At 36.7% G+C, this 24,360-nt stretch overlaps 1 protein-coding gene and 1 long non-coding RNA gene across 2 annotated transcripts; one reads left to right on the top strand and one right to left on the bottom strand.

The window, feature by feature from the left end:
* Positions 1–5,707: 5,707 nt before the first annotated feature.
* On the bottom strand, positions 5,708–13,482 carry LOC115924009. Its single transcript, XM_030985512.1, has 6 exons — positions 13,362–13,482; positions 11,245–11,371; positions 10,281–10,449; positions 8,710–8,935; positions 7,783–8,150; positions 5,708–5,911 (listed from the first exon to the last, which is right to left on the bottom strand). The coding sequence occupies exons 1-6, from the start codon at positions 13,378–13,380 to the stop codon at positions 5,861–5,863; spliced, it is 960 nt and encodes a 319-aa protein (XP_030841372.1). The 5' UTR covers positions 13,381–13,482; the 3' UTR covers positions 5,708–5,860.
* A 543-nt stretch (positions 13,483–14,025) lies between these two features.
* LOC100891153 lies at positions 14,026–23,391 on the top strand. Its single transcript, XR_004064122.1, has 7 exons — positions 14,026–14,261; positions 16,124–16,232; positions 16,984–17,071; positions 17,815–17,878; positions 20,970–21,094; positions 21,441–21,611; positions 22,134–23,391. It is a non-coding gene; the product is annotated as a phospholipid phosphatase 5 (long non-coding RNA).
* Positions 23,392–24,360: the final 969 nt, after the last annotated feature.

Below are 24,360 nucleotides of genomic sequence, written 5' to 3' on the forward strand. Positions count from 1 at the left end.
TTTTTTTTGGACAAGCTGAAATATTTATGTTTTGCAAATTTATCCGAAATGATCAACAATGAGGTGTTTATTTCACATGTTGTGTTTTGGCTCGAAAACTATTTATCAAGACCGTCGCTAAGAGCCCTACAAAATATATCAGATGCATGGATATTAAGAGCAAAGAATTGGTGCACAATGCATTCACTTTTCTTGATGCCTGGAATTTTACAGAGGAAAATGTGCTTCAAATTCCCTAAAGCGGCAACACGTACATTTAGAGGTTCAAAATCATTATTTTCGATCAAAATGTGTTATTTTAACAACTTTTTTTTACTACGTTCCCACGCCTAGATATTGCGGCTTTGAGAGACATTGTATTTTATTAGACCAATGTAGTGAGAACTCAAAATTGTTATTGTTGCCAATTTGAAGAAAAACATGTGATCAATTCAGCCTTTAAAATAAATCCTGTCCTGAAATGGTTAAGGAAGGATGTAGATGGCGACTGTGTGCAATAAATATTTGTATCATAATACGAGTACTATATAGCTAATGATGAAATCATGAAAATGATGAAAATACTTCTAAAACTCATTTTATATATAAGTGGCTGGAATCCACCTACTTGATAATGCAATTTTCAATCTTTCAGCTCGGACTTTTGTCAATGCTACGTCGATCAGCAGCTAATCTGATTCTTGTACCCCAAACAATCAATCGGCATACAAAATTAAGATAATGAACAATTAAGTAGGTTTTATTTGCTTTAACAAATAATTTGATCTCATTTGTATAGGCCTGATTTTGTAAAACGCGACTAGAAACAGTAAAATATACTAACATGAATAAATCTTTATATCGTACTTGAATGCTCGACACAACAAATTGAGTCGCGGCGGATTATAAATGTAGCGGTTAATATTGTTAGGTCGTAAAGATACTATGCAAGGAAACCCGTTTACTTGCTAGACTTCACTGTCAGACACTATTGAGTGACTGACTGGCTTTTTTTCTTTTTTGGTAATAACATACATAAAATGAGCTGTAAAGCGTACATGAGCATTTGTACATCAATAACCCACTTCTTGTAATGGCCAAAATTAAACTTATTGAATATTTGCGCAGCATAAAACGTACGACCATTCGGTATAATATTCTGAAAATCAAGACTATTACTTATTGGCTCTATAGCTCCTAAGTCGATTCAACAACTAATAGTTATTATTTTCCCACTTAAAGACATTTTCAAGCCCCCCCCCCCTTTTTTTTTCAGGGAAGTCCTAATTTAAATGCCGTTGAAATTTAACCTTTTCATTTTTTTGGCCTGCAAATGGGACATAGTACCTTTAATGTAGCAAAATATAAAGAATTGCTAATACGCAAAGAGCTGGACTCAACGAATTTACATCATTAGTAGGCCTATTTAATAACTAGTAAAAGTCATACGAGTATTAATAACAAATATTGTAATATGGACATGCACAAAGGCATGTGTAATAGTTTCTACGTTATTTATAATTATTCTAAATACGATATTTATTGAATTAATTTTGCATCATAAAAATTCGTCATTCCACCATTGTGCTTCCAATATATTTAACTATGCGGTTACTATAACAGTAAGGTCGTTATTGTAAAGCGTATTCTGTTTTTGTTTAAATATTTTATATTACTTATATTTGATTTTTCTTCATGTCTGTATTTAAGGGCTGGCCCGATAAGCTTTTATTTATGTGAAGTGGATATGTATATTATATATATTAAATTGCTGGTCAGTTTTGCAATCTGGACAATAAGTGCGGCGTTGTATTTATATGTTTCATTGTGATTTCGTACATTTAGACTATAAATTCTCATTCATGATTTTGGTCCCAAATATGATAATAGATAGATGAATAAATTGGAACAATTTACCTCATGCATACTATCAATATGTTGTTGTTCTTTATAATGTCATTGGAAAGAACAAACAACCCTCCACCCCCCCCCCCCCCCACTTCCCTTTATTATACATTTCGATAAAAAAAAATCTTCAAGTTCTTTGCTCTCTCTCTCTTTCTCTCGCTCATTCCATCTCTCTCACCATGGATCTATACTATTTTCTCTCTTTCAACCCCCTCCTCTATCTTTCTCTCTCTCTCTCTCTCTCTCTCTCTCTCTCTACACCCCTTCATTCTCTAGATATATGTCAGTCTCTCCCCTTCATATTCTCCTACCTCCGAGTATGTGCTTATAAAAAGAGGCAAAAGGAAAGAGTGAAAGATAGAGAGAAGGGGGAGATGGGGAGCGACAGATATATATATCATAGAGAGAGAGAAAGAGAGAGAGAGAGAGAGAGAGGGGGGGAGACAGAGAGAGGTGGGGGCAATGTATATATATATATATACATAGAGAGAGAGAGAGAGAGAGAGAGAGAGAGAGAGAGAGAGAGAGAGATAAAGAGAGATTGAGATTTGGAGAAGAAAAAACAGAAAGACGGACATAACCCGAAATATGGTTCCCAACACAAGTTTATAAATATTATTAATACATACAAAACAAAGCATATTCAAACATCTATAATACTAATCAATTTATATTTCGACAATGTTGTAAAATTATATAGCACTACCCCTATTATTCTCTGCTACTATTGGAAGACCTTTGTAACTGAACCTGTTTTTATTGGCAGTTCCATATTTTTCAATAAACGTAATGACAATTTCATGTACTTGTCTTTACATTATTATTGCATTTTAAAGAATGATTGCACATAACTGTTGGATCGTCATTCAAGTAACTGAATGTACCCCATAACACTCTAAGGAATCTGTTTGGGGGGTACATGCTTGATCATTGGTAAATGAATTTATCAATATCCAACAGTAATCACTGATATAGTTGTATCCTCTTCAATAACTTATTCATTTGAAGTTGTCACAAAAGAGAATAACTCTACAGGATAGCCTTACTTTCGAAAAAGGGGGGGGGGGGGTAGATGGAAGTCCATTTGATATCACTGCTATCATTTCAACTTTGTTGTTTAACGAATAGCCTGATGCAAACAAATGTGGTTAATTTAGAGATAAACATCATTTAAATTATAATTACAGATACAGTTTAATTGGGTTTATATAATTACGGGAAAGGTGAAATAAATTGCCTAGACACATGTATAGGTACGTCTAATGATATGCTACATGAACATATACATTTGGTCAGCCAAGTAAATAATTCCTCTAAAATAAATTAGTACAATTACATGGAAAATGTACATGTATGAAAGTGCAAATATATTGTAAGTACATTACCAGATTATAAAAAATACAATGTTTTGAACACAAAACTAACCTGTTCAGATTCTAATATTATGTCATATTAGTTGCAAATCAATACAAAATTCCTATTTCTCATTTAAGTCACTTTTGGCACTTCTTTTATACATATTTGGGTTGACATATGATACATTAAGGCCATGAATAATATAAATATCAAAGATTCGAAATGACATGAATCATCATTCACTAAAAGTTTTGCAAGGATCAAACCAAGTAAACAAGCGATGGGATTATCTTCCATTGATGGAAATTATTAGATAATTATGGCATGTTTTATGCCATACTTTCTGAATGTAGTTCCCATACATTTTTTTTTAATTAAATGGTCTAAATACATAACTTCAACTCCTCTTTTGACATATCTCTTAATAATAACTTTGCCAGAAATCTTCCATCCAAAACCTTTTTTTTGTAATACCAATTCAAATATACTATTACTGTACAATGCAGAAAACATGCTCAACTAGATACATGGCTATATGCATCTTTGCTGACGACAAGAACATACCTGTAGGTCAAATCAAAGTTTTCAAGTATTGCAATGCTTTTTGTAAATTCTCCTGCATATACATTTTTAACTGAAGTCTCTATAGGATAATAATTTATAAGTGGGTGTGACATTTGACATCACTAACAAAATGATGTGACATCACTTTGATTACTGATAATAACGTCTCTATGCGCTTTCAAAGAGCTTTGGAAATTATTACCCAAGCTTTAGCTCCGGCAGCCGGAGTAATAATAATAATAATCCTACCAGGTACCTATTTATCTCACCTGGGTTGAATGTGGCAAAAGTAGATTAATGTCTTCCCAAAGGACATCAGTGCTGCGGCGGGACTCAAACCGCGGACCTCGTGATCAACAGTCCGGTGACATATCCATTCGACCATGACACCTCTACTGTTGCAATAAAAACCGGCCAAAGTCTATGAAGAAGATGTGATCGCCCATAAGGTCCCGGGTTCGAAACTAAGTCATTGCCTTAGTGCTCTTTGGCAAGGCATTAATCCACTTTACCACGGCAAGTCCCTCGGAGAGTACATAAAGCTGTCGGTCCCCTGGTTGCTTACTTACAAGCATACACATGCTTTCTCAACATTCAGGCAAAACTAACCATCAAACTACAGCAAAGTTTGAACACATTTTATGACTAGAAACATAAGAACAAAAAATACATTTTATCTAAGAATAAATAGCACCTTGTATGAAAATTCAAAAATGCATAAAATTACAGTAAAACAATATCCATTGGTCACTCAAAACACCTACACACTGTGCTAACCGTGCATTATGATAGGAGTATAAATAAATACATGTATACAAATGTTAAAGACCCTATCAGAAGTAAAAAATGAGACAGATGAATCATAGATAGATAAATATATCAACGGAAAGCGTATAAGCCATAGATTACAATAATATTGATTACAAATGTATATGCTAATTAGTTTTCTGTCAGAGGAGTTACTGCTCACTGAAAAATCGAAATCTAAAGCTTTGAAAATCGAGAGTTGTCAACCTAAAAGCTAGCAATCGACTTGATGACATCATCTTACGTGGAGTACGCATATTCACAATAACTTTGTATTAATTAAGCAAGGCTAATCGCTTCAGCTATATGGGTGAGCGGACCGGGTTCACATCTTATTCTAATTGGCTTTTGTGCAATACTGGAAGTGACAATATTTTTGATTGTTTTATATTGTATTTGTATTCTACGTTCATTCAGCTTTCCATTGATATAAAGTTGTATTTTCATTGGATAGGGTCCTAAGTGTAATGCTCTAAAATAAATATATATAATAGATTAAGCTAAGTAAGTGTCATTTACATACGGTATACCTCATCTGATTCTATTATGCATTATTACAATTTTAAAAGACAAAATGCTTCCTCTTGCCAAGACCTTTTATTAAGGTGTCAGCCTGCCCTCAAAAAAGATGTGCCTAAAATTACGTCCAAAAGGGGATACGATGAGCCCATCTAATGGAAAGATTCCAAAAGTGTAATGGTACTTGTAATTCCTTCTTTCTTTTTTCTCCATGACCAGTACATGTAAATCATTACAGCTTAAACAATCAAAATTCTATGAACAGTCCCAACTTCACATATATTTAATAACAAAGACATTGCCGTGCTCGGTATCAAAATAACCCGTTCATATAATAGGAACTAAAATTCACCGTACGTGACAAGGTAAAGTCAGTGAATAAGTATTGAGGCCTGCTCGGTCATTATAAAACCACTTTCAAGAAAATTGCTGACTTAGAAATATTTCAAACTCATGATGTTAGCATGCAAATGTAGATCTTTAAAAACTATTTGTAAGACTTAAAACATTATCCTGTAAGTACTGTGCTTGTTCTGATCATCCGTATGTATTTGGACCATAAAAATATAATATATTGCTTTTAATTCCTAAGATCTACATTCATATATAGTTGCCTAGACACCAAATTCAATAAACTAACAATTCTGAATTACAAATTGTTTTATTCTCCCCCGTATCTTTAATTTAAAAAGAATATTTCAAATAGGAAACACGAGTACAGTTAGCTCTAACTTTCCTTCGGTTCTGGTTTGAGATGTGCCGGAACATACCGCCAAATCTGTAGGAGGTACAAACAAAATGAAAAAGAAAACACAAAATATTGGATAATACATTCTTTTGTACTGTACATGGTCTTTTCAGTATACTTGGGTAGCAGTTTATAAATGTGGAATTTAATACATGTAGGTAGATTATACTCCAAACCTTTAAATTGCATATCTTTTACACTCCAGCTCTGATTAATTAATTGTTCCATGTGTAAACATCTTCAAACTTCAAAACATGTTTGATAAGAATGTTTTTTTTTATGATTCTTATAATACTGCAGTAGCAATATATAATAGGATACCGAAATGCTAACGTCATATTTGCTTGTCGTCTCGGCTACTGGTTCCAATAAACAGAGCCTGTGCATGAGGTTCACCTCGACATCATTCAAGCAACGGGCTGGGGCAGGGCAAAAACAATTTTTGGTGCTGATGTGATCACAACGCCATTAGGGACTTTTAGATTTGCACGACGAGAACGTGGACTGCGACGTGTGACATCCTTTTAAGGCAATGTGACGTCCTTTTAAGGCACTGGCAATGACGTCAAATTGCCTTAAAAGGATGTCACACGAGCAGTCCATGTTTTCGTCGTGCAAATCTAAAAGTCCCTATTGTTTCGCACCAGCTATCTATCACACTTCTGTACTCTATCCTGGACATGTATATCATTTTACTCATTATTGTTTTTAGTTTATGGTCAGTGAGTTGACATTCAATTCATTGCAAGGCATTATTTCATAATGTGGTTGGATTTGAATCTGATTCAACAGTAAGTCTGCCAATCAATCGCAAGTTTGCAGTCTCCTATCTCTTATGTACATAGCTGCATTTGATATCAATCAAAAATAAGTTGTGATTAATCGCAACTGTTTAAAAGACGGGGCCCAGATCTTCTACCCCAGTCTTGCCTTAATGGTTTGGGGCAAGCATTAAAAAAAAAAAAAATTTAAATTTAAAAAAATCAACAAAAAAATATCAAAAAACAAAAATCAAAAATCACAAATTTTCTTTACCTAGTAGCTTTTGTTTCTTAAAGGTATAGACCAGTTCTGGTCATGCGATTCCATTGTGAAAGAAACATTTTGGAATCGATCAGAAAAGGTTGATCATCTAGTATGGAAGTATTAGTGTGTACTGCAAGCTAGGTTCTGGAATCATCAAAATGATAACAAAATTTGGCCCAGTCTTGGTAAAGTTACAAGCACTGTACACAGACAGATGTATATGGGACTACCCTATATCTATCTAGTCCGGATAGATATAATAATTTACCAAATATATCAATTAGTAGGCGGTTTCCCTGCAAAATTTGTATCATCATGTATTAGTGAAAACATAGTCTTTCACATGATTGGTAATAACAGCTTCCATTTCATTTTTTGAGAGGGGGGGGGGGCGTTTCCAAAACTGGTCTTTACCTTTAAATCTCAATGACATATTGTGGCTCGTCTTCTGCCATCTGGTATTTTTGTCAGACCCATACAGAAAAAGGAATATTTGCTCCTCTATTTCTCATGCAGGGATCGAGTTCATATTCTTCTGGTAGGGTCATGCTTGCTTGTAGATCTACATGTAGCTGTATTTTGTCACTCAATGTTGTCTTGAGTGTATTCTTTAACATTCTTACATTGTGTGCTTCACAAATTGCTTGTTACATGTGTTTAAATATTTTTTTTTAAATAGATAAGTGAAACATAACATCTTCTGAGTAGCAGTGAACCAATTCGATCAGCCTATTTCAGATTTTTCTTGCAAGGAATGCTATAGTGTAACCACCTGAAGTAGGTATTGTTCACAATTTTTATCCCCCCCCCCCACTCAAAAAAAAAGGGAGATTCTACTCAATTCTCAATTATTCATCCCCTCCCCCTTAACTTACCTTTCCATCTTCCATCCATTTGTCATCCTCTTTCTTCCATCTCGTTTCCACCAGTCCCTTCTTCCGGAGGAGGGATGCGGCCACTTCCCTGAAGAAGAGGGAAGTGAGGGCCAGCTCATGGAGCGACTCCCGGTCCAGGTGGAGCCCAATCTCCTGGAGGATCCCGTAAGGCAGGAGACTGAGCTGCACAGACTCATCTAGGGATGGCAAGACGGGGGGAGGGGAGAGAGGAGGAGGGGAGAGGGGAGGGGCCGTTTCGTCTTCCCCGTCTTGCTCCCCTTCTCCTTCCATCCCCTGATCCCTCAGCTGCCAAGGCACGGTGTGGAGAGGATCCTGAGGCTTGGGCGTTGAGGAGGACTTTGCATCTTCTGAACATACACAATATAAGAAAAACATAAAAATGTAGATAGATTAGCAACACTTGGGACACTTTGCATAAAAATAGTGACTGTGTATGTCCACAATATGCCCCACCTATTAAATTAAGTCAATCGTGTTTGGCCACCACATAATATTTCCAATCATCATTAATAACTTGAAACTTTGATCTTTGACCTTTCGAATACAAAATTTAATCAGTCTAGCCTGACAAGATAAAAAGCAATTTGAGCCAAATTCGTACAAAATATCTTCAATTGGTCTTTACAGTAACATAATACTGTACTGAGATCTGTTACACTCTCTAAACCCTTTGATCTTTGGACTCTGGCCTCTTGACCCTAAAAGTTCTAAATCATAGTGCCATATTTCATGGTTAATATTCAAACAGAATCTGCTTCACAACATACAGGGTATAAAACCTAAAAACATCATGCAACCATGTTGAAATTCAAGAAGAATGCAGACTTTTCATAATTTGCATCATTCCAACCTTGCACTTACAGCAGGTAAAAAGTAAACTTAGGAAAACTAATTTACTTCACTCACCATCTTTCTTCCCTGCACTGTCTGTTTCATCCTTCTTCCCAGCCCCACCATCCCCTTCTTTCTTCTCTTTGCCCTTTGACCCGACCTCTGCTAACCCCGCTGTTCCCTCTTCTTCTGCAGGTAACATCAAGGCTCTACGTTGCTCCTTCCACACCCCAAGGACAGGCTCACACTCATGATCATGACCATCACAAAAGTGACTCTCATAGTCATCTCTTGCTATCGACTATTCAAGAGAAGATACAAAAAGAGAGATTGCAAGAGACAACCACAGTATACATGTATAACCACTACACGTGTAACCCTTACACTAAACCTGACCCTAACCATAATCATACTGTAATCCTGATCCTGACCCTAACCTTGACTAATCCCTAACCATAATCTTGACCATGACCCTAACCTAAACCTTGACTAATCCTGATCCTGACCCTAACTAACCAAAAACCATGATCCTAACCTGAACCTTGACTAATCTCTCACCATAATCCTGACCATGACCCTAACCTAAACCTTGACTAATCCTGATCATGACCCTAACCCTAACTAGCCAAAAACCCTGATCCTAACCCGAACCTTTACTTATCCCTAACCACAATACGAACCATGATCCTAACCTGAACCTTGATTAATCCCTAACCATAATCTGGTGGCCTAATGTCTGATCCCACTTTGTCTACATCTTTTTTGTCCTCTATCCATGCCATCTCAGCAATTTGTTTCATTTTTCACATAGTCTCTTGATGATTCTGTCTAATGACCAGTTTGATAGTTTGATTATAATGTACATGCACATGTACATGTAAATCAGGGGAGTGTTTCCTTAAAGACCTTATCTTATATTAAACTTCATAATGTTGGAACACATTTTTCAATGAATGTCATCTATTTTCATCTAACATATTTTTCTCAAGTATTGTTCAATTCGTGGCTTGGACTAGCCTAACAGTCATCTCTGTATCCACAAACCCAATTTAAATGAAATGATGACAATTAATGGTCATCTTCTTGGAGCCAACATCAAATTTTGTAGAAATTTGCAGGAATTATGAATATGTCATGTATGTCCTATCTGTGAAATTTAAACGATAGTAGTATCCTAATATTCAAGTTATGCAAGGAAACCCGTTTACTTGCTAGACTTCATTGTCAGACACTATTGAGTGACTGACTGGCCTTTTATCTTCTTTGGTAATAACATACATACAATGAGCTGTAAAGGGTACATGAGCATGTTTTCTACATCAATAACTCACTTCTTGTAATGGCCAAAATTAAACTGATTGAATCTTTGCGCAGCATAAAACGTATGACCATTGGGTACAATTACTTACTGGCTCTATAGCTCTTAAGTCGATTTGACAACTAATAGTCGTCATTTTCCCAATTAAAGACATTTTCAAGCTCCCTTTTTTGTAGGGAAGTTCTAAACTAGTATTATCTTTGAAATGCCATTGGAATTTAACCTTTTCATATTTTTGGCCTGCAAATGGGACATAAAAGTAGTAACTTTAAGAACAGAGTTCATCCTGACTTGGGCCCCTACATAAATTGAAATTACATTTCCATACCTGGCCACACATGATGACATGGGCAGGGCACTGCTGGAGATGGTTGATGCATAGAGCGCGTCTCATTATCGCCTGGCAACCAAGTTTAGAGTTCAGACACTCTGTCTTGACATTTTGACACAACTCGCTGTGGTCATCTGCCTTGCACTGATGAAAATAGGCACCACACCTGTTTTAAAAATTAAAAACATTGTATTATTTATGGTTGTCATTGCTGATAGGAATCAACTACCAGCCACTGTAGGTACTGCCCCCCAACAGTTGCTGCCTTCCAGGAGGCTAACCTTCCTGTCATCAGAGGGTTGGAACCTCCTGTAGGTTCAAGAATGCTGTAAACTATAAGAGCATCCGTTTTTACTGGCACATTGTCTGCACCATCACCTCCTGTCACAACACATCCCATCCAGGTTTAGCTTGGGAAAGCTGCTTCAGGGATTATCTCATCAAGCTTCAAGACCAATGAAACAATCAAGGAAGCAATCACAGTGGCAAATATGAATAAATTTGTACATATCACCGGACAGCATATGAAAGTGATACAAAATATTGAAGAAAAAAAATAATTAAATAACAAAATAAATAAAGAAAAACTGGAGATCCTTTTGTTATCATAGGGCTCCAAACAATACAATCTTTCCTAGTTGGCAGATTCAAACTCTTGTCAGTCGTAGTGCATAACAGTCTCTGAACTCAGACTATGCAGACTGCCAGGTCTAGTGGACCCCTGCATAGATGAATTAAGATAAAGGTATGGCAGGAAGAAATTCCATGGAAGCTTGAGCACGTTAATGACAGCTCAGATAAAGCTGGAGTATAAACAGTATTTAGTGCTTTGTATCCTGAGAAAAAAGCATGTTATTGTCAATATTATCATAGACGACACAGTAATGGGTTCAAGACATCATTATGAACTTGTCTCTCTCAACCCAGGTGAAGTACCCAGTGTGTTCGTTCATTGACTCACTTGAATGGGCAGTAGATATGTGCACATGATACCCCCGGTTGAACAGAGACGTTACAGCGTTTGGTGATGCAGTTCAGACAGTGGGGATGTAAACCAAGCTCTTCTAATGTCGGATCTCTCAACTCATCTGTGAAAAAAAGTAGATAGATACAAAGAATACAGAAGGCAATGAATGAATGTTTTGAGATCAATAAAACAAGGAACACTGCAAAATCAATATTGTTTAACCATGAATAAATTCAGAGAATAGTATCAATTAACTGCTAATTTTTAATGATTCAAGGAGATGACAAGGTATTTCAAAGTTTGTTTAAGCCAAAAGGTTAATAAAGGTGAGGCTTTTATGTTATGGTTTTTTAAAATGATTATCTGCCTGCCACTACACATTCAAAAAGTTTTTATGAAGACGCACTTGTTTTCAGGAGCTTTTGAATAGATTTTTTGTTGTTGTGTGTCTGACACTGTTAGAAGTTTTGTTTTCATCACAGCACAGTATATAGTAGCTGCACTATATTTGATCTAATTATTATTTATTATTATCTTAAATGTTTTCTTTCTCTCTCTCTCCAGGCATATGTGGATTTATGTACATGCATGGATCTCATCTTTCTCTCTCTCTCTCTCTCTCTCTCTCTCTCTCTCTCTCTCTCTCTCAACATCCCTTCTCTTCTAAATTTCATTGCAGAGCTTGTGCCTTTGCTGCTCTAACTCAATTTTCATTTCTTTTTCCTCGTGTTAATATTCCTTCAAATGTATTGTTGTTATGTACATTAATGTACATTTCAAAACTACATATGCAAGATAATATAACATCTTATTTACACAACTTAGGATTTTAGGATTAGGCTCTTCTGCTTATCTGTAACTAATTACACTCAGCTGTTCTATAAGAATCTGTTTTGGAATGTGCACCTGTTACTTTAAATACTACTCCAGATCATACGGATGGCAAAATCACAGCCCGCTGACTTACTTGCAAGCGCCTACATGTACACACAAAATATGACTTTCTTTTTTCATTGTAATTTTAAGCCGATACTGTGACTCTTCCTCCTCCTCCTCCTCCTCCTCCTCCTCCTCATCCTTCTTCTCCTCCTCCTCCTCCTCCTCCTCCTTCTTCTCCTCCTCCTCCTCCTTCTCCTCCTCTTCTTCCTCTTCCTCCTCCTCTTCCTCCTCCTCCTCCTTCTCCTCTTCCTCCTCCTCTTCCTCCTCCTCCTCCTTCTCCTCCTCCTCCTCTTCTTCCTCCTCCTCTTCCTCCTCCTCCTCCTCCTCTTCTCCTTCCTACTCTTCCTTCTTCTCTTCTTGTTTCCTTCCTCCTCTTCCTTCTCCTTCATGATCTCCTTTTTCCACCTAGTAATACAATCATCCATATATTTTGTTCACATTGTCACTGTGCAGCTAGCTAGCTATGCTCATTAAAATAAAAAATCTTGTTTTTGTTTGTACTTGATGTAGAAGGTTTCTTCTTCTTCTTCCAGTGCAGTGTAAGTGCTGCTTCAAAGTTCAAGGTGATGACTTTCACATATCCCGTTATTCCACATTTTAGTTTATGCTGATATTAGACTCTATTTTTTAATTAATAATTTTCTTTTTAGTTTGTCTTTAGAAAATGAATTTCTCCTTCCCACACTGCAACTTACAAACATGACAAAGTTCAACTTCTACTTGAGGTTCTATTGATAGTTGTTCTAACTTCTAGATCTAGAATCTAGACTAGAGTCGACTCAGTCGAGTAATTGACACCTAATTAGTTGTTAAATTCCTTTTTTTTAAAATTCTAGGCATAGATCGATCTAGTTCGACAAAAGTACTAGATCTACATGTAGTATAGAGGACAATATATCTAGCTTTCATTGTTTCATTAACTCTCCTCCAGTTCCATGACATTCTCATGAGTTTCCCTTCCCATAATCCCATTTCATCCTTCACTCTCGGCAGTCGAGGCCCGCCCGCCTCGCCTCGTCCGATCCGAGGCGAGGCGCCTCTTACTAGATCTATTTTCAGTATTCACTGGAATGCCGGATCATGATCATGCAGACTTTCAAGTTGCACAATCAAAATCGAAGATGTAAGTCGTACTCGTCGATAAACATTATACCCAGTACTGTAATTATTACCTTGTCCTTGGATTTCCATGATAACAAAGTTCTCTTCTGATCTGTATCTGTTTCAGAGATGAACAATATTAATCGCCATTCCAGGAAAATGTAAACAAGGATTCATAAAATGATTGCAGGTATTTCATAGCAGGATAATTGCTAGCTTGATTTCAGCCTTACATATTTATATCATAGCTATTTTGTACAAAAACTGTAGAGTTAAATAAACTAATGTGATATTTTTTTAATTTTTAAACAGTTTTAAAGTTTTATATGATATATATTATATTAATACATTATTTTCAAACAAACTTTTTAAGTTTACACATATCAAAGAAATAATAAAGTTTCTAAAATAAGAATATCAAAAAAGCCCCGCCCATGCAGCTGAGAGGAAAAGAATCTCGCCCAAATCTTGGCTAAAAATCGCCAATACGTTTTTAGCCTATTTCAATAATAAAAAACATTTTAATAGTAGTTTCCTATTAGTATAAAATTTGTCCAACCATTTCAATTTTTTTTAGATACGTGTTATGTATAATTTTGTTTTATTGTGTTATAAATATACTTTGGTTTAAAATATTGTGAAATAAATATTAACGTTATATTTTGTTTCCTTTATCGAAACTAGCATAAACAAGAGTCAGCTGTGTGTACTGTTTACATTATGCGGAAGCCGGTAATGTAATGTGTGTATTGTACACGTGGACAGTGTATGAAGTGACTGATAATGATGCCATTGTCACTGCCATGCAAGCAGCAGCATATGCACACAGCACAGAACAGAACCGATTTCAGCATATAATTTGAGCTTTAATAGTCAACAATTATGTTGTCCTGTCGATGTCACATCAATACTCATGCTGCTAACATGATCTTAGAATTGCTCGTCAGGATATTCCTCTTGATTGCCTTCTTGTAAGTTTATTTTCCATGAAGTTTTAATTTTCATTGTCACTGATCATCATGATTGTTAATCAAAACTTGAAAAAGACATAGGGGTCTAGATCTAGGCTAGATCTAATTAAACTTTAATAATTGTTTCGAATTCAATGTTAGATTTAACTTGGTAGTAATTTTATACATTTTGTGTAATTCATTCCTTTTTTTATTCTATTTGTTATTTATTTGATTTCCATGTAGGCCTAGTCTAGATCTACATGTAGATCTATAAATGAAACAGAAATGACAACACAGAGCATAACATGAAACTAAAAGAGTACAAGACAGTCACAGTGAAGTGCCACCAGCAGACGCCTGAGGATACCCTAAAAGAATTTCCATTCTGTCATGAGGTTCTCCATGTCCGCTGTTGTTACATGTGAATAGATTTAAGAAGTAACAGTAAAATAACATAACATAATTCAATTTAATGTAATTCGTAATACCTCAAGGGATCAGAGATCTGTGTGAAGAGACCTCCACACCACCCTGCCTGAACGCGCCAAGAAGCTTATACTCCCCGAACTGCCGGTCACTGAAAAGGCGCTACGACACAAGTGCCAGAATTCAATCCAATTCAATTCAACCAATTAATTAAATTTAAGCAAACTAGCGAAACCGAACCGAACCAAATTCCAACACCTACATCAGAATGCCCTCTCAATGGGAGACTGCTCAAAGAGCAAACCTCTCGGCTCTCTAAAATGAGGCAACATACAGTAGAGGTCCCCACACACAGATCCCTGATCCCTTCAGGTAAAGTATCCCAGAACCTAGGAAAGGCATAAAAGCATGAAAATTTCAGAGCATTTGATCTTGCAAGTTGATGGTTGAAGAAAAGACTATGGGAGCGTCTTGAACTGGGAATGGGAAGAACATAATCTGGTACATCATGACAACTACAGATGCATTTTACAACAAATGACATGTCAAATAAATGAGACAATTGGTGGTGAAGCTAGCTTCTCAAGACGTTGCTCGTATGTACATGTAAGAGTGTTAGAAATGTGGTATGGAAAACAAGAACGAGTAAATCATCTTTGAATAGCTCCAAGAGCTAAGATATGGTTTTTTGGTGTGGCAACCAAACTGGGATGTTGCATTCAATCAATGACAGGTCGATCTACATATGGTACAGTATAATCGTTGAAGGACGGTTGTATTTCTGGAGTTTGCAATCCGACGCACATCGGGAAATAACAGATTGGATATGTTTACTCCAAGAAAGATCACTTGAGAATATTAATCCAAGATGTTTGTGTGAGGTGACCGCATTAACAAAAGTTAATTGGCAGTTTGGCATGATTGCTGATTGCTCTGATGTAAGTTTGTTTCCAAAAATAGAACAGCTAGTATTAGTAATTAAGTGCAGAAGTTCTCTTTTTAATTTTATAAATTAAAATGTGCACTTTTCTATGACTGTCGGTGTACAACACTGCAACTTCTATTCTAAATTAATTTCCGCATTTGTCATTTTGTGTTTGGCTTTTGGTTTGCTTTTTTCACCTCGATCGTCATCGTCGTCCTACCGATTCCTACGAGTCATGACTATGACCCTTTGTGACCCTTTTGATTGGAATCTCTGCAATAGTCCACCAGCACAACCAGTAAAGAAGATTGTTTTGCAACGTTTGCTATATAATTGTTAACTCAAATGTCAGCAGTACCAATTTATCCTCTTGAATGCACCACAAAATAGCTATTTTTCTTGTGTCAAAATGGTGTCAAATAGATCTATCCATCTGATGTCAGAGGGGATAGATCTTTCAAACCAAGATGAGATACAGACTTATTAATATGCCTTTGGTTTACTTCTTTTTTGTCTTTCAATTAAACAGAATTACTGAGGAGCTTGACCCATTTCAACGAGTAATACAGCCAGAAGAGATGTGGTTATACAAGAACCCCCACTCTGTGCACAGCACTGTAACAACAAGGATGCTATTTGTAAGTACATGCAACCATGTAAAAGATATTTCTAAAGTTACCCTTAATGAGGTCAAAGGTCAGAGATAAGAAAAAGAAATAGAAGAGATGTGCATGGTTTAATATACAAGAACCCCCACTCTCTGCACAGTATTGTAACAATTAGGATATTATTTGTGACTAGGCCTGTAACCAATCATCGGATCGGGGGCCGTCTTGAGCCGATCAGGTGAGCATGCATGCCTACATTATAATCCAAGATGGCGGCCTGCATGTTTTGCCTCTTCTCTTAGACCAATATTATTAATTTCAAAGTCATGAAAAGGCACTAAATATCAACAAACATGGTCTACAACTCCAAATGACAAAATATTCCCAGCTATGCATTTTGTAAAGTATTTGATAGCCCAAGACTTAAAAATTTTCAGCATTAAAAAGAATAATAAAAAAAAAAAATGCCAGTAATTTTTGCCGATACCGATCACAGGTGCGAGGGTGTCGCTCTGATCTTCCTATCTGATCAAAGCCCCAACTTACAGGGTTATTTGTAACTATAAGTCTATGCCACAGTTTGTAACATCTTTCTAAATTTACTCTTTATGAGGTCAAAGGTCAGAGATTTTTTTAAAATGGAAGAGAAATGGTTATTATACAAGAACCTCCACTCTGCACAGTATTGTAACAACAAGTAGGATGTTATTTTGAAGTCTATGCCTTGGTGTGTAACATCTCTCTCTCTTTCTCTCTCTCTCTCTCTCTCTCTCCCCTGCAGGGCTCTGCTATCCTGGTGCCGCTTTGTGTTATAACAATCTTTAGTCTCATGAGGAAAGATAGACTCGATTTTCTACATGCTGTTTTAGGTAAACCTCATTGTTTTATGACCCTATGAATTTCACCTTTAAAGAGAAGGTTGCGTTCTGGGAAGAGGGGAGAAATAAGTTGTGAGCGTTATCAGTGTATTATGCAAGTGTGGAAGAACATCAGATAAAATGTTCTCTAAGAAGCATGGCTCTTCAAATTCCTTAATATTCTAAATATGGCATCTAACATCATAAAAATTGGGACAGATTTTTACGCCACATGTTCGTGTAGTTCCATATACATCTTTCTGTGTACAGTGCGTGTAACTTTACCCAGACTGGGCCAAATTTTTTATCATTTTGATGATTCCAAAACCTTGCAGTGCACACCAATTCTTATAAGCTCGATGATCAACCTTTTCTGATCGTTTCCACAAGGTTTCTTTCACAATGCAATCGCAATGACCAGAACTCAACTACATCTTAACATTTTTGTGTAGTGATATACTGTTTGTTGTTTGGATGGTGGTGGTATGTTCAATACTGATGTTTCATATTTCTTGGAGTTCAACTTCACTGTCCTATCATAGTCATATCATAGTCATATTAATTACTGAAAGATAAAATAATTATAATTTTGTAAATTTGTAAGAGGCGCTTTATGCATTGCTCAGAACACTCCATGAAAGCTTTTTGGTTGCATGCTGTATAAAAAAACTCATAAGATTGTTTGTATGCGTTCATTGCTTTGCTTGCAATATTGACTTAAGTGTTTTCATGTATTTTATCATTTCATCCTACAGCTTGCTCGCTTGCTGAGCTTTTAGATGGAGTACTTACAAATAGCATCAAGTTAATTATTGCAAGGTAAGGAACAGTATATTATTAATGACTGCTTTGAGAGAAATAGTTGTTTTTATACGCTCAAGGGAAGGTTAGAATTGTGCTATTGCCCCGAGGCGTGCCGAGGGCAATAGCCCGATTGTAACCTTCCCGAGAGCGTATAAAAACAACTATTTCTCGAATATTAAAGCAGTCATTAATACTTTTATATGCCAAAAAAAAAAAAAAAATTGTCGAAGATGGGATTCGATCTCTTGCGTACCAAAGGTGATGTAACGAAAACCGCCGCCTTAAACCGCTCGGCTATCGCGCTCTGTTCCCATACTTGGCAGTTTTTTCTTATATATACATTAAAATGAATTGAAAACGGCTTCGCGTGGTGGAAGCTTCGCGGCTGCTCCATTAAACAGGCCCTTCTTTTACTTTTGCAATGCATATTGGCACGAATTTAGATCAAGATCTATCGGCAGATGTTGTTTTTTTGTTTTTGGAAGTTTATTTTCGTCTTAATGTCAACAATGCAAGATAAAATTGTCGGTAAGATCGATCGAGATTCAATTGTATTGAAATTACCGACCAATTCTTCGCACACGTACGGTATCCTCGATCGCTCAGACCATTTTTTAACATGTAAACCTATGGGGTAACCATGGAGACTGACCTATTTTCCCAATAACCATGGTTATTGGGATTTTGAACTGTTTTTATGCCTCCGCCACCGAAGGTCGCCACCGAAGGTGGTGCCGGAGGCATCATGTTTTCGGGTTGTCCGTCCGTACGTCCGTCCCGTTTGACCGTTATCACAATATCTCAAGAACCATTTAAGATTTAAACTTAAGACTCGGGAATAGTATTTATCACCATAGGAAGATGATCTGATTAGATTTTGGAGTACGTAGGTCAAAAGTCACAGGTCACAGAGGTCAACTTATGAAATTCCTTGTATTGAGTTTGTTAGCGCGATATCTCAAGAACCATTTGAGATTTAAACTTCAAACTTAAGGATAGTATGTATCACCATAGGAAGACGATCTGATTAGATTTTGGAGCACGTATGTCAAAGGTCAAGGGTCACAGAGGTCAACTTATGAAATTCCATACATTGAGATCGTTATCGCGATATCTCAAGAACCACTGGAGAATTTTCACTTCAAACTTAATGATAGTATGTATCACCATATCATAATATCTCAAGAACCACTGGAGATTTAAACTTCAAACTTAATGATAGTGTGTATCACTATAGGAAAACAATCTGATTACATTTTGGAGCACGTAGGTCAAGGGTCACAGAGGTCAACTTATGAAATTCCATACATTGAGATTGTTATCATGATATCTCAAGAACCACTGGAGATTTAAACTTCAAACTTAGTGATAGTGTGTATCACTATAGGAAAACAATCTGATTACATTTTGGAGCACGTAGGTCAAAGGTCAAGGGTCATAGAGGTCAACTTATGAAATTCCATACATTGAGATTGTTATCATGATATCTCAAGAACCACTGGAGATGTAAAAACTTCAAACTTAAGGATCGTATGTATCACCATAGGAAGACGATCTGATTAGATTTTGGAGCACGTAGGTCAAAGGTCAAGGGTCACAGAGGTCAACTTATGAAATTCCATACATTGAGATTGTTATCATAATATCTCAAGAACCACTGGAGATTTAAACTTCAAACTTAATGATAGTGTGTATCACCATAGGAAGACAATCTGATTAGATTTTGGAGCACGTAGGTCAAAGGTCAAGGGTCACAGAGGTCAACTTATGAAATTCCATACATTGAGATCGTTATCCGATATCTCAAGAACCACTGGAGAATTTTCACTTCAAACTTAATGATAGTATGTATCACCATATCATAATATCTCAAGAACCACTGGAGATTTAAACTTCAAACTTAATGATAGTGTGTATCACCATAGGAAGACAATCTGATTAGATTTTGGAGCACGTAGGTCAAAGGTCAAGGGTCACAGAGGTCAACTTATGAAATTCCATACATTGAGATTGTTATCATGATATCTCAAGAACCACTGGAGATTTAAACTCCAAACTTGTTTAAATTGCTCTATGGCGGAGGCATCATTTTCGACTGCGCGCAGTCAAAATTCCATCTAGTTTAACCATGGTTACCGGGAATTTTCGGGAACAGTTAAAGTTTATGAATGCAATTTCGACTAATCAGATTGCTGGATTACTTAAGTGAGGTATATAATACAAATTATTCAGAGTGAGAGAGGGCTTTTGATTTGAGTTTAGGTAATAGTTACCATGATATAGCAATGAATGCTAATGCTTCTTCCAGAGTTATTACCCTGGCTCTTGCTGTAGTCCTCAAGCATTGAAGCCTTGAAAGTATTCCTTTCTGCCAGTCCTTTACCTGGATTTTTCCACAGTCTTGGAAAAACCTGGAAATTCTTGGAAATTGAAAAAAAGTCTCCCAACATCATGGAAAAGTCATAGAAATTGATCCTGCGTGTGGACAATGTATGGCTATTGCACCCTCCCAGTTTAAAATGACATTGCATGTGGTATTCCGTATTCGTACGTTGCTTGGCAACATGGGTCATGGAAAGTCATGGGATTTGGTTCTCAAATTTCTGTGGAAACCCTTTGTAGTAAACTGTTTACTATCTTGCTAAAGAACATTAGTGCTGTGCCACTTATTATGAGTTAAAGGTTGTTATTAGCTGTGAGTCTCTGAAGCAGGGAAATAGTCATTATACTGGCATCATTGGAGACCTGTGTTAGGCTTAGTGGTAGAGCAGTGGTTGTAAACAGGGACTGGGAGGGCCCAGGTTCAATCCAAGTTAATGCAGAAGGGTCCTTTGGTATCTGTAGGGCAGTGATCATTAACTACCAAGTCCATTGTACAGGACTTAAAGCCCTTGATTCCCTGGTTTTTATATTTGTAAGGAAGGGTTAAAAATTAAATGAACATCGTATTGTCTGAAAATATGAATTGTGTTCATAGAAAAATCAAAAATTTCCTGTTCCTTCTTTGAAATTCTGATTGGGTTGGATATTAGATGTAGTCCATGATCAGCTCATGTTCACGAATAACACATGTCCTACAGTTCTCATTGTTTTCTTCATATCGCAGACCACGGCCAGACTTCTTTTATCGCTGTTTTCCTGATGGCGTGATGACAACAGATCTCAAATGTACAGGAGATTTAGATACGATCAATGAAGGCAGAAAGAGCTTTCCTAGTGGACATTCCTCGTGTGAGTAGGATTTTTTTGGTTAGCATATTTATGGCCCCCTTCCTGTAGCTGTTCTATATGGAGGGAGAATCAGAATGTGTCTGAATTTCAGTAAATCCATCGAAAACCAATCTGGAACCATGCTCGAAATTGCATTATCAGTGTGTAATATACCAACTCATTGCCATCAGTTTTGATGGATATAGGTAACCCGTACAATAGAGGTCAAACACACAAACTCTCTCTTTTTGTGTTTTTGATTCTCTTCTGTCAAATTGACATGAAAATACAGATACTTTGCCAGCAATGTAGGGCTTTGGTGATGGTTACTGTATGTCTTTTCTTTTGACTTTTTGTTTTCGTGCAGTTTCATTTTGTGCCTTTGGCTTTACTGCCTTTTACCTGGCCGGAAAACTACACACATTTGAGAGTCGAGGACGAGGCGTAGGCTGGAGGATACTGGTAACATTAGCTCCCCTCTATGTTGCCCTCATGGTTGCGTTATCAAGAACAGCTGACTACAGGCATCACTATGAAGGTAAATTAATATAGATGATATACATAGCATAATACTGAAGATCATTTGAGAGCAACAGTGATGGTTGTGGAGCCAATAAGTACTGAAGCTTTCTTGCGAGATAAATATTATCAGTGACGGATGGGGAGGGGGGGGGGGGTGAGGCGGGGCGTAGGCCAACACATGCCCCACTCAAGTAAAAATCTAGTTACATTTAATTAACACATGTAACCCCCACCCACAATGGCACCAAATTGAGATTTTTTTAAAAAAATTTGGGGGGGGGGGGGTCAGAGATGTACAAGGATCATATAAAAAAATCAGTTTTTTATCTCAAGATTGGCAACATTAATATACATTTATGTATTTCTTACGCTATTATTTCTCTGACAAAGTCTTGTGCATCTTAAATCAAACTTTACCAATATTGTGGTAAAATATTGCCAATTTATCACTGAAAACATATGGCTAATTTTGAAATGTACTATAAATAGAATTTGTAGTTATTTCAATTTAAAGGTCTGTAACTGTGTTCTCTCATAGATGTTATAGCTGGGTCTCTACTTGGTCTTGCCGTTGCCTATGCCATCTATCGCCAGTACTTCCCAGCCCTCACCCACGCCACGTGTGACAAATCTTACGCAAGGCTTTACGCCCTCAGAGACGCAATGTCGTTGCAAGAGTACAACACAAACAATGCAATAAGTACACGTATACCACTGGACAGTGTTAAAACTGTTTGATGAATGGAGCATGCTGTAGACTACAGCATTACAGCAGATATTGATGAATTGATATTCAAAAGACATGTAACGATCAAAGATCATGTATGTCTGGAATCATGTAGTCCCTTTTGTTTACAAGAAATGGTCCACATCAAGAAGGGAATGCAGGCTTACTTCATTCCATCGTGTCTGTGTGTTGGGTCTAGGTGGCGGGTTACGTGAACTTTTGTTGATAATTGAGCCCTAATTCTGAAAGGGTCGGGTGCAACGTTTGTGAAATGATGTCCACCCTTCAATATCGCCAAAGTGTAGTGTCCAGTTTACCCAACACTTTCTCTACAGCAAATCTACAAAAAGTTGTGTCTTAACCCGACACTTTTTTAGTACAAGATAAATAATCAAAAGAGTTAATAAAAAAAGCTAGTGATCCACATGTACACTTCGTCATTGTATTGGCACATTTTCGCAGATGTAATTGGAAAAAAAAGATTAGCTTCATCTCAAGGACAATATTTGAAAAAAATGGGATCAATGCGAATGATCATCATTCACATTCAATATACCCGACCTTTCATGAACATGGGGGCATTTTTTTACAAAAGTTTGTATAACCCAACGTATTAAACACACCTGACAATTTGTGAATAAGGGGATGTGTAAACAATCGTTCTTGAAACCGGATATGGCAATTAGAGAGAGAGAATGCTGAATCTGCATAGTACAGATACAAGTATTGTACTATGTACAACGTACTGGGACCAAAAAGAAGGTCCATCTGTTAATTGATTTAATGTAGTTCTCTCTTTACAATCAGTGTTTTGGTATTAGCTTTTCACTTGCCGTGATGCAAGCCTCTTCAAACCTCTGTGGTATATATACCGTATTGTCGTACTGCTACAACAAATTGTGGTTGTGAAGAAAGAATTACTTTTCAAAGTGCTGGGACCAGTTTAATATTCCGCTTATATAGCTCTTAACACAAATGTCTCTAAGCGCTTTACAAATATACCCCGGTCATTGGATTCAGTGCTTCCTCGTACACACTGTGTGCACAATCTCCACTCCATGGGGAGCATTCCAGCCAGGCGTTACTTGACGCTCAAAAACTGTTTGACGCTCGCATCCTACCGGGTACCCTTTTTAACACCTGGGTGGAGAATAGCAAGTGTTGGTTAATATCTTGCCAAAGGATATTAGTGCTGTGTCGGGATTCGAACCCTCGACCTTCGCATCTCCAGTCAAGCGCCTTATACAGATATACATTGTACAACTCAATTCTTGACCAAAGTTTGTCACTTCACTTGGACTTTGCAGGAATTATGAATATGTCATGTATGTCCTATCTGTGAAATTTAAATGTAGGCAGTGTCCTAATAATCAAATTATGCAAGGAAACCTGTTTACTTGCTGGACTTCACTGTCAGACGCTATTGAGTGACCGACTGGTTTTTTCTTCTTTGGTAATAACATTGTATAAAATGAGCTGTAAAGGGTACATGAGCATTTGTCTACATCATTAACCCACTTCCTGTAATGGCCAAAATTAAACTGATTGAATCTTTGCGCAGCATAAAACCTACACCATTCGATACAAAGGTCTGAAAATCAAGACTATTACTTATTGGCTCTATAGCTCCCAAGTCGATTTGACAACTAATAGTCATTATTTTCCCATATAAAGACATTTTCAACCCCCCTTTTTTTAGGGAAGTTCTTAATTACCGTAGTATTATCTTTCAAATGCCGTTGGAATTTAACCTTTTCATTTTTTCTTGCCTGCAAATGGGACATACCGGTATTACCTTTAATGCATATTAGTTTGTACAATTTATTTATGCAATTTATACGTTTGCATTTTGTTTATAAATTTCTTTGATAGAAATGATAACATCAACATACATTAATGAAACAACATATGAAAAGTGTAACTTATTATTCATTTTTATTTTCCTTCATTCAGATATTGTCTGTATTTTTGTCATTTTTTAAAACCAGTTTATACAAACAAATATTTCACTATTTAATTAAGGTGATTTGCCTACCGG

The sequence above is a fragment of the Strongylocentrotus purpuratus genome, unplaced genomic scaffold, assembly GCF_000002235.5.
Source record: "Strongylocentrotus purpuratus isolate Spur 01 unplaced genomic scaffold, Spur_5.0 spur5_scaffold_15, whole genome shotgun sequence".
NCBI classification, from domain to species: domain Eukaryota; kingdom Metazoa; phylum Echinodermata; class Echinoidea; order Camarodonta; family Strongylocentrotidae; genus Strongylocentrotus; species Strongylocentrotus purpuratus.

Excerpts from the sequence above, each read along its gene's own strand:
- LOC115924009 (XM_030985512.1), bottom strand. Across the intron at positions 10,450-11,244 it reads CATATCTACTGCCCATTCAA|GTGTGGTGCCTATTTTCATC; the intron begins GTGAGTCAATGA and ends TTTTTAAAACAG. Across the intron at positions 8,936-10,280 it reads ATGTCATCATGTGTGGCCAG|TCGATAGCAAGAGATGACTA; the intron begins GTATGGAAATGT and ends TCTCTTGAATAG.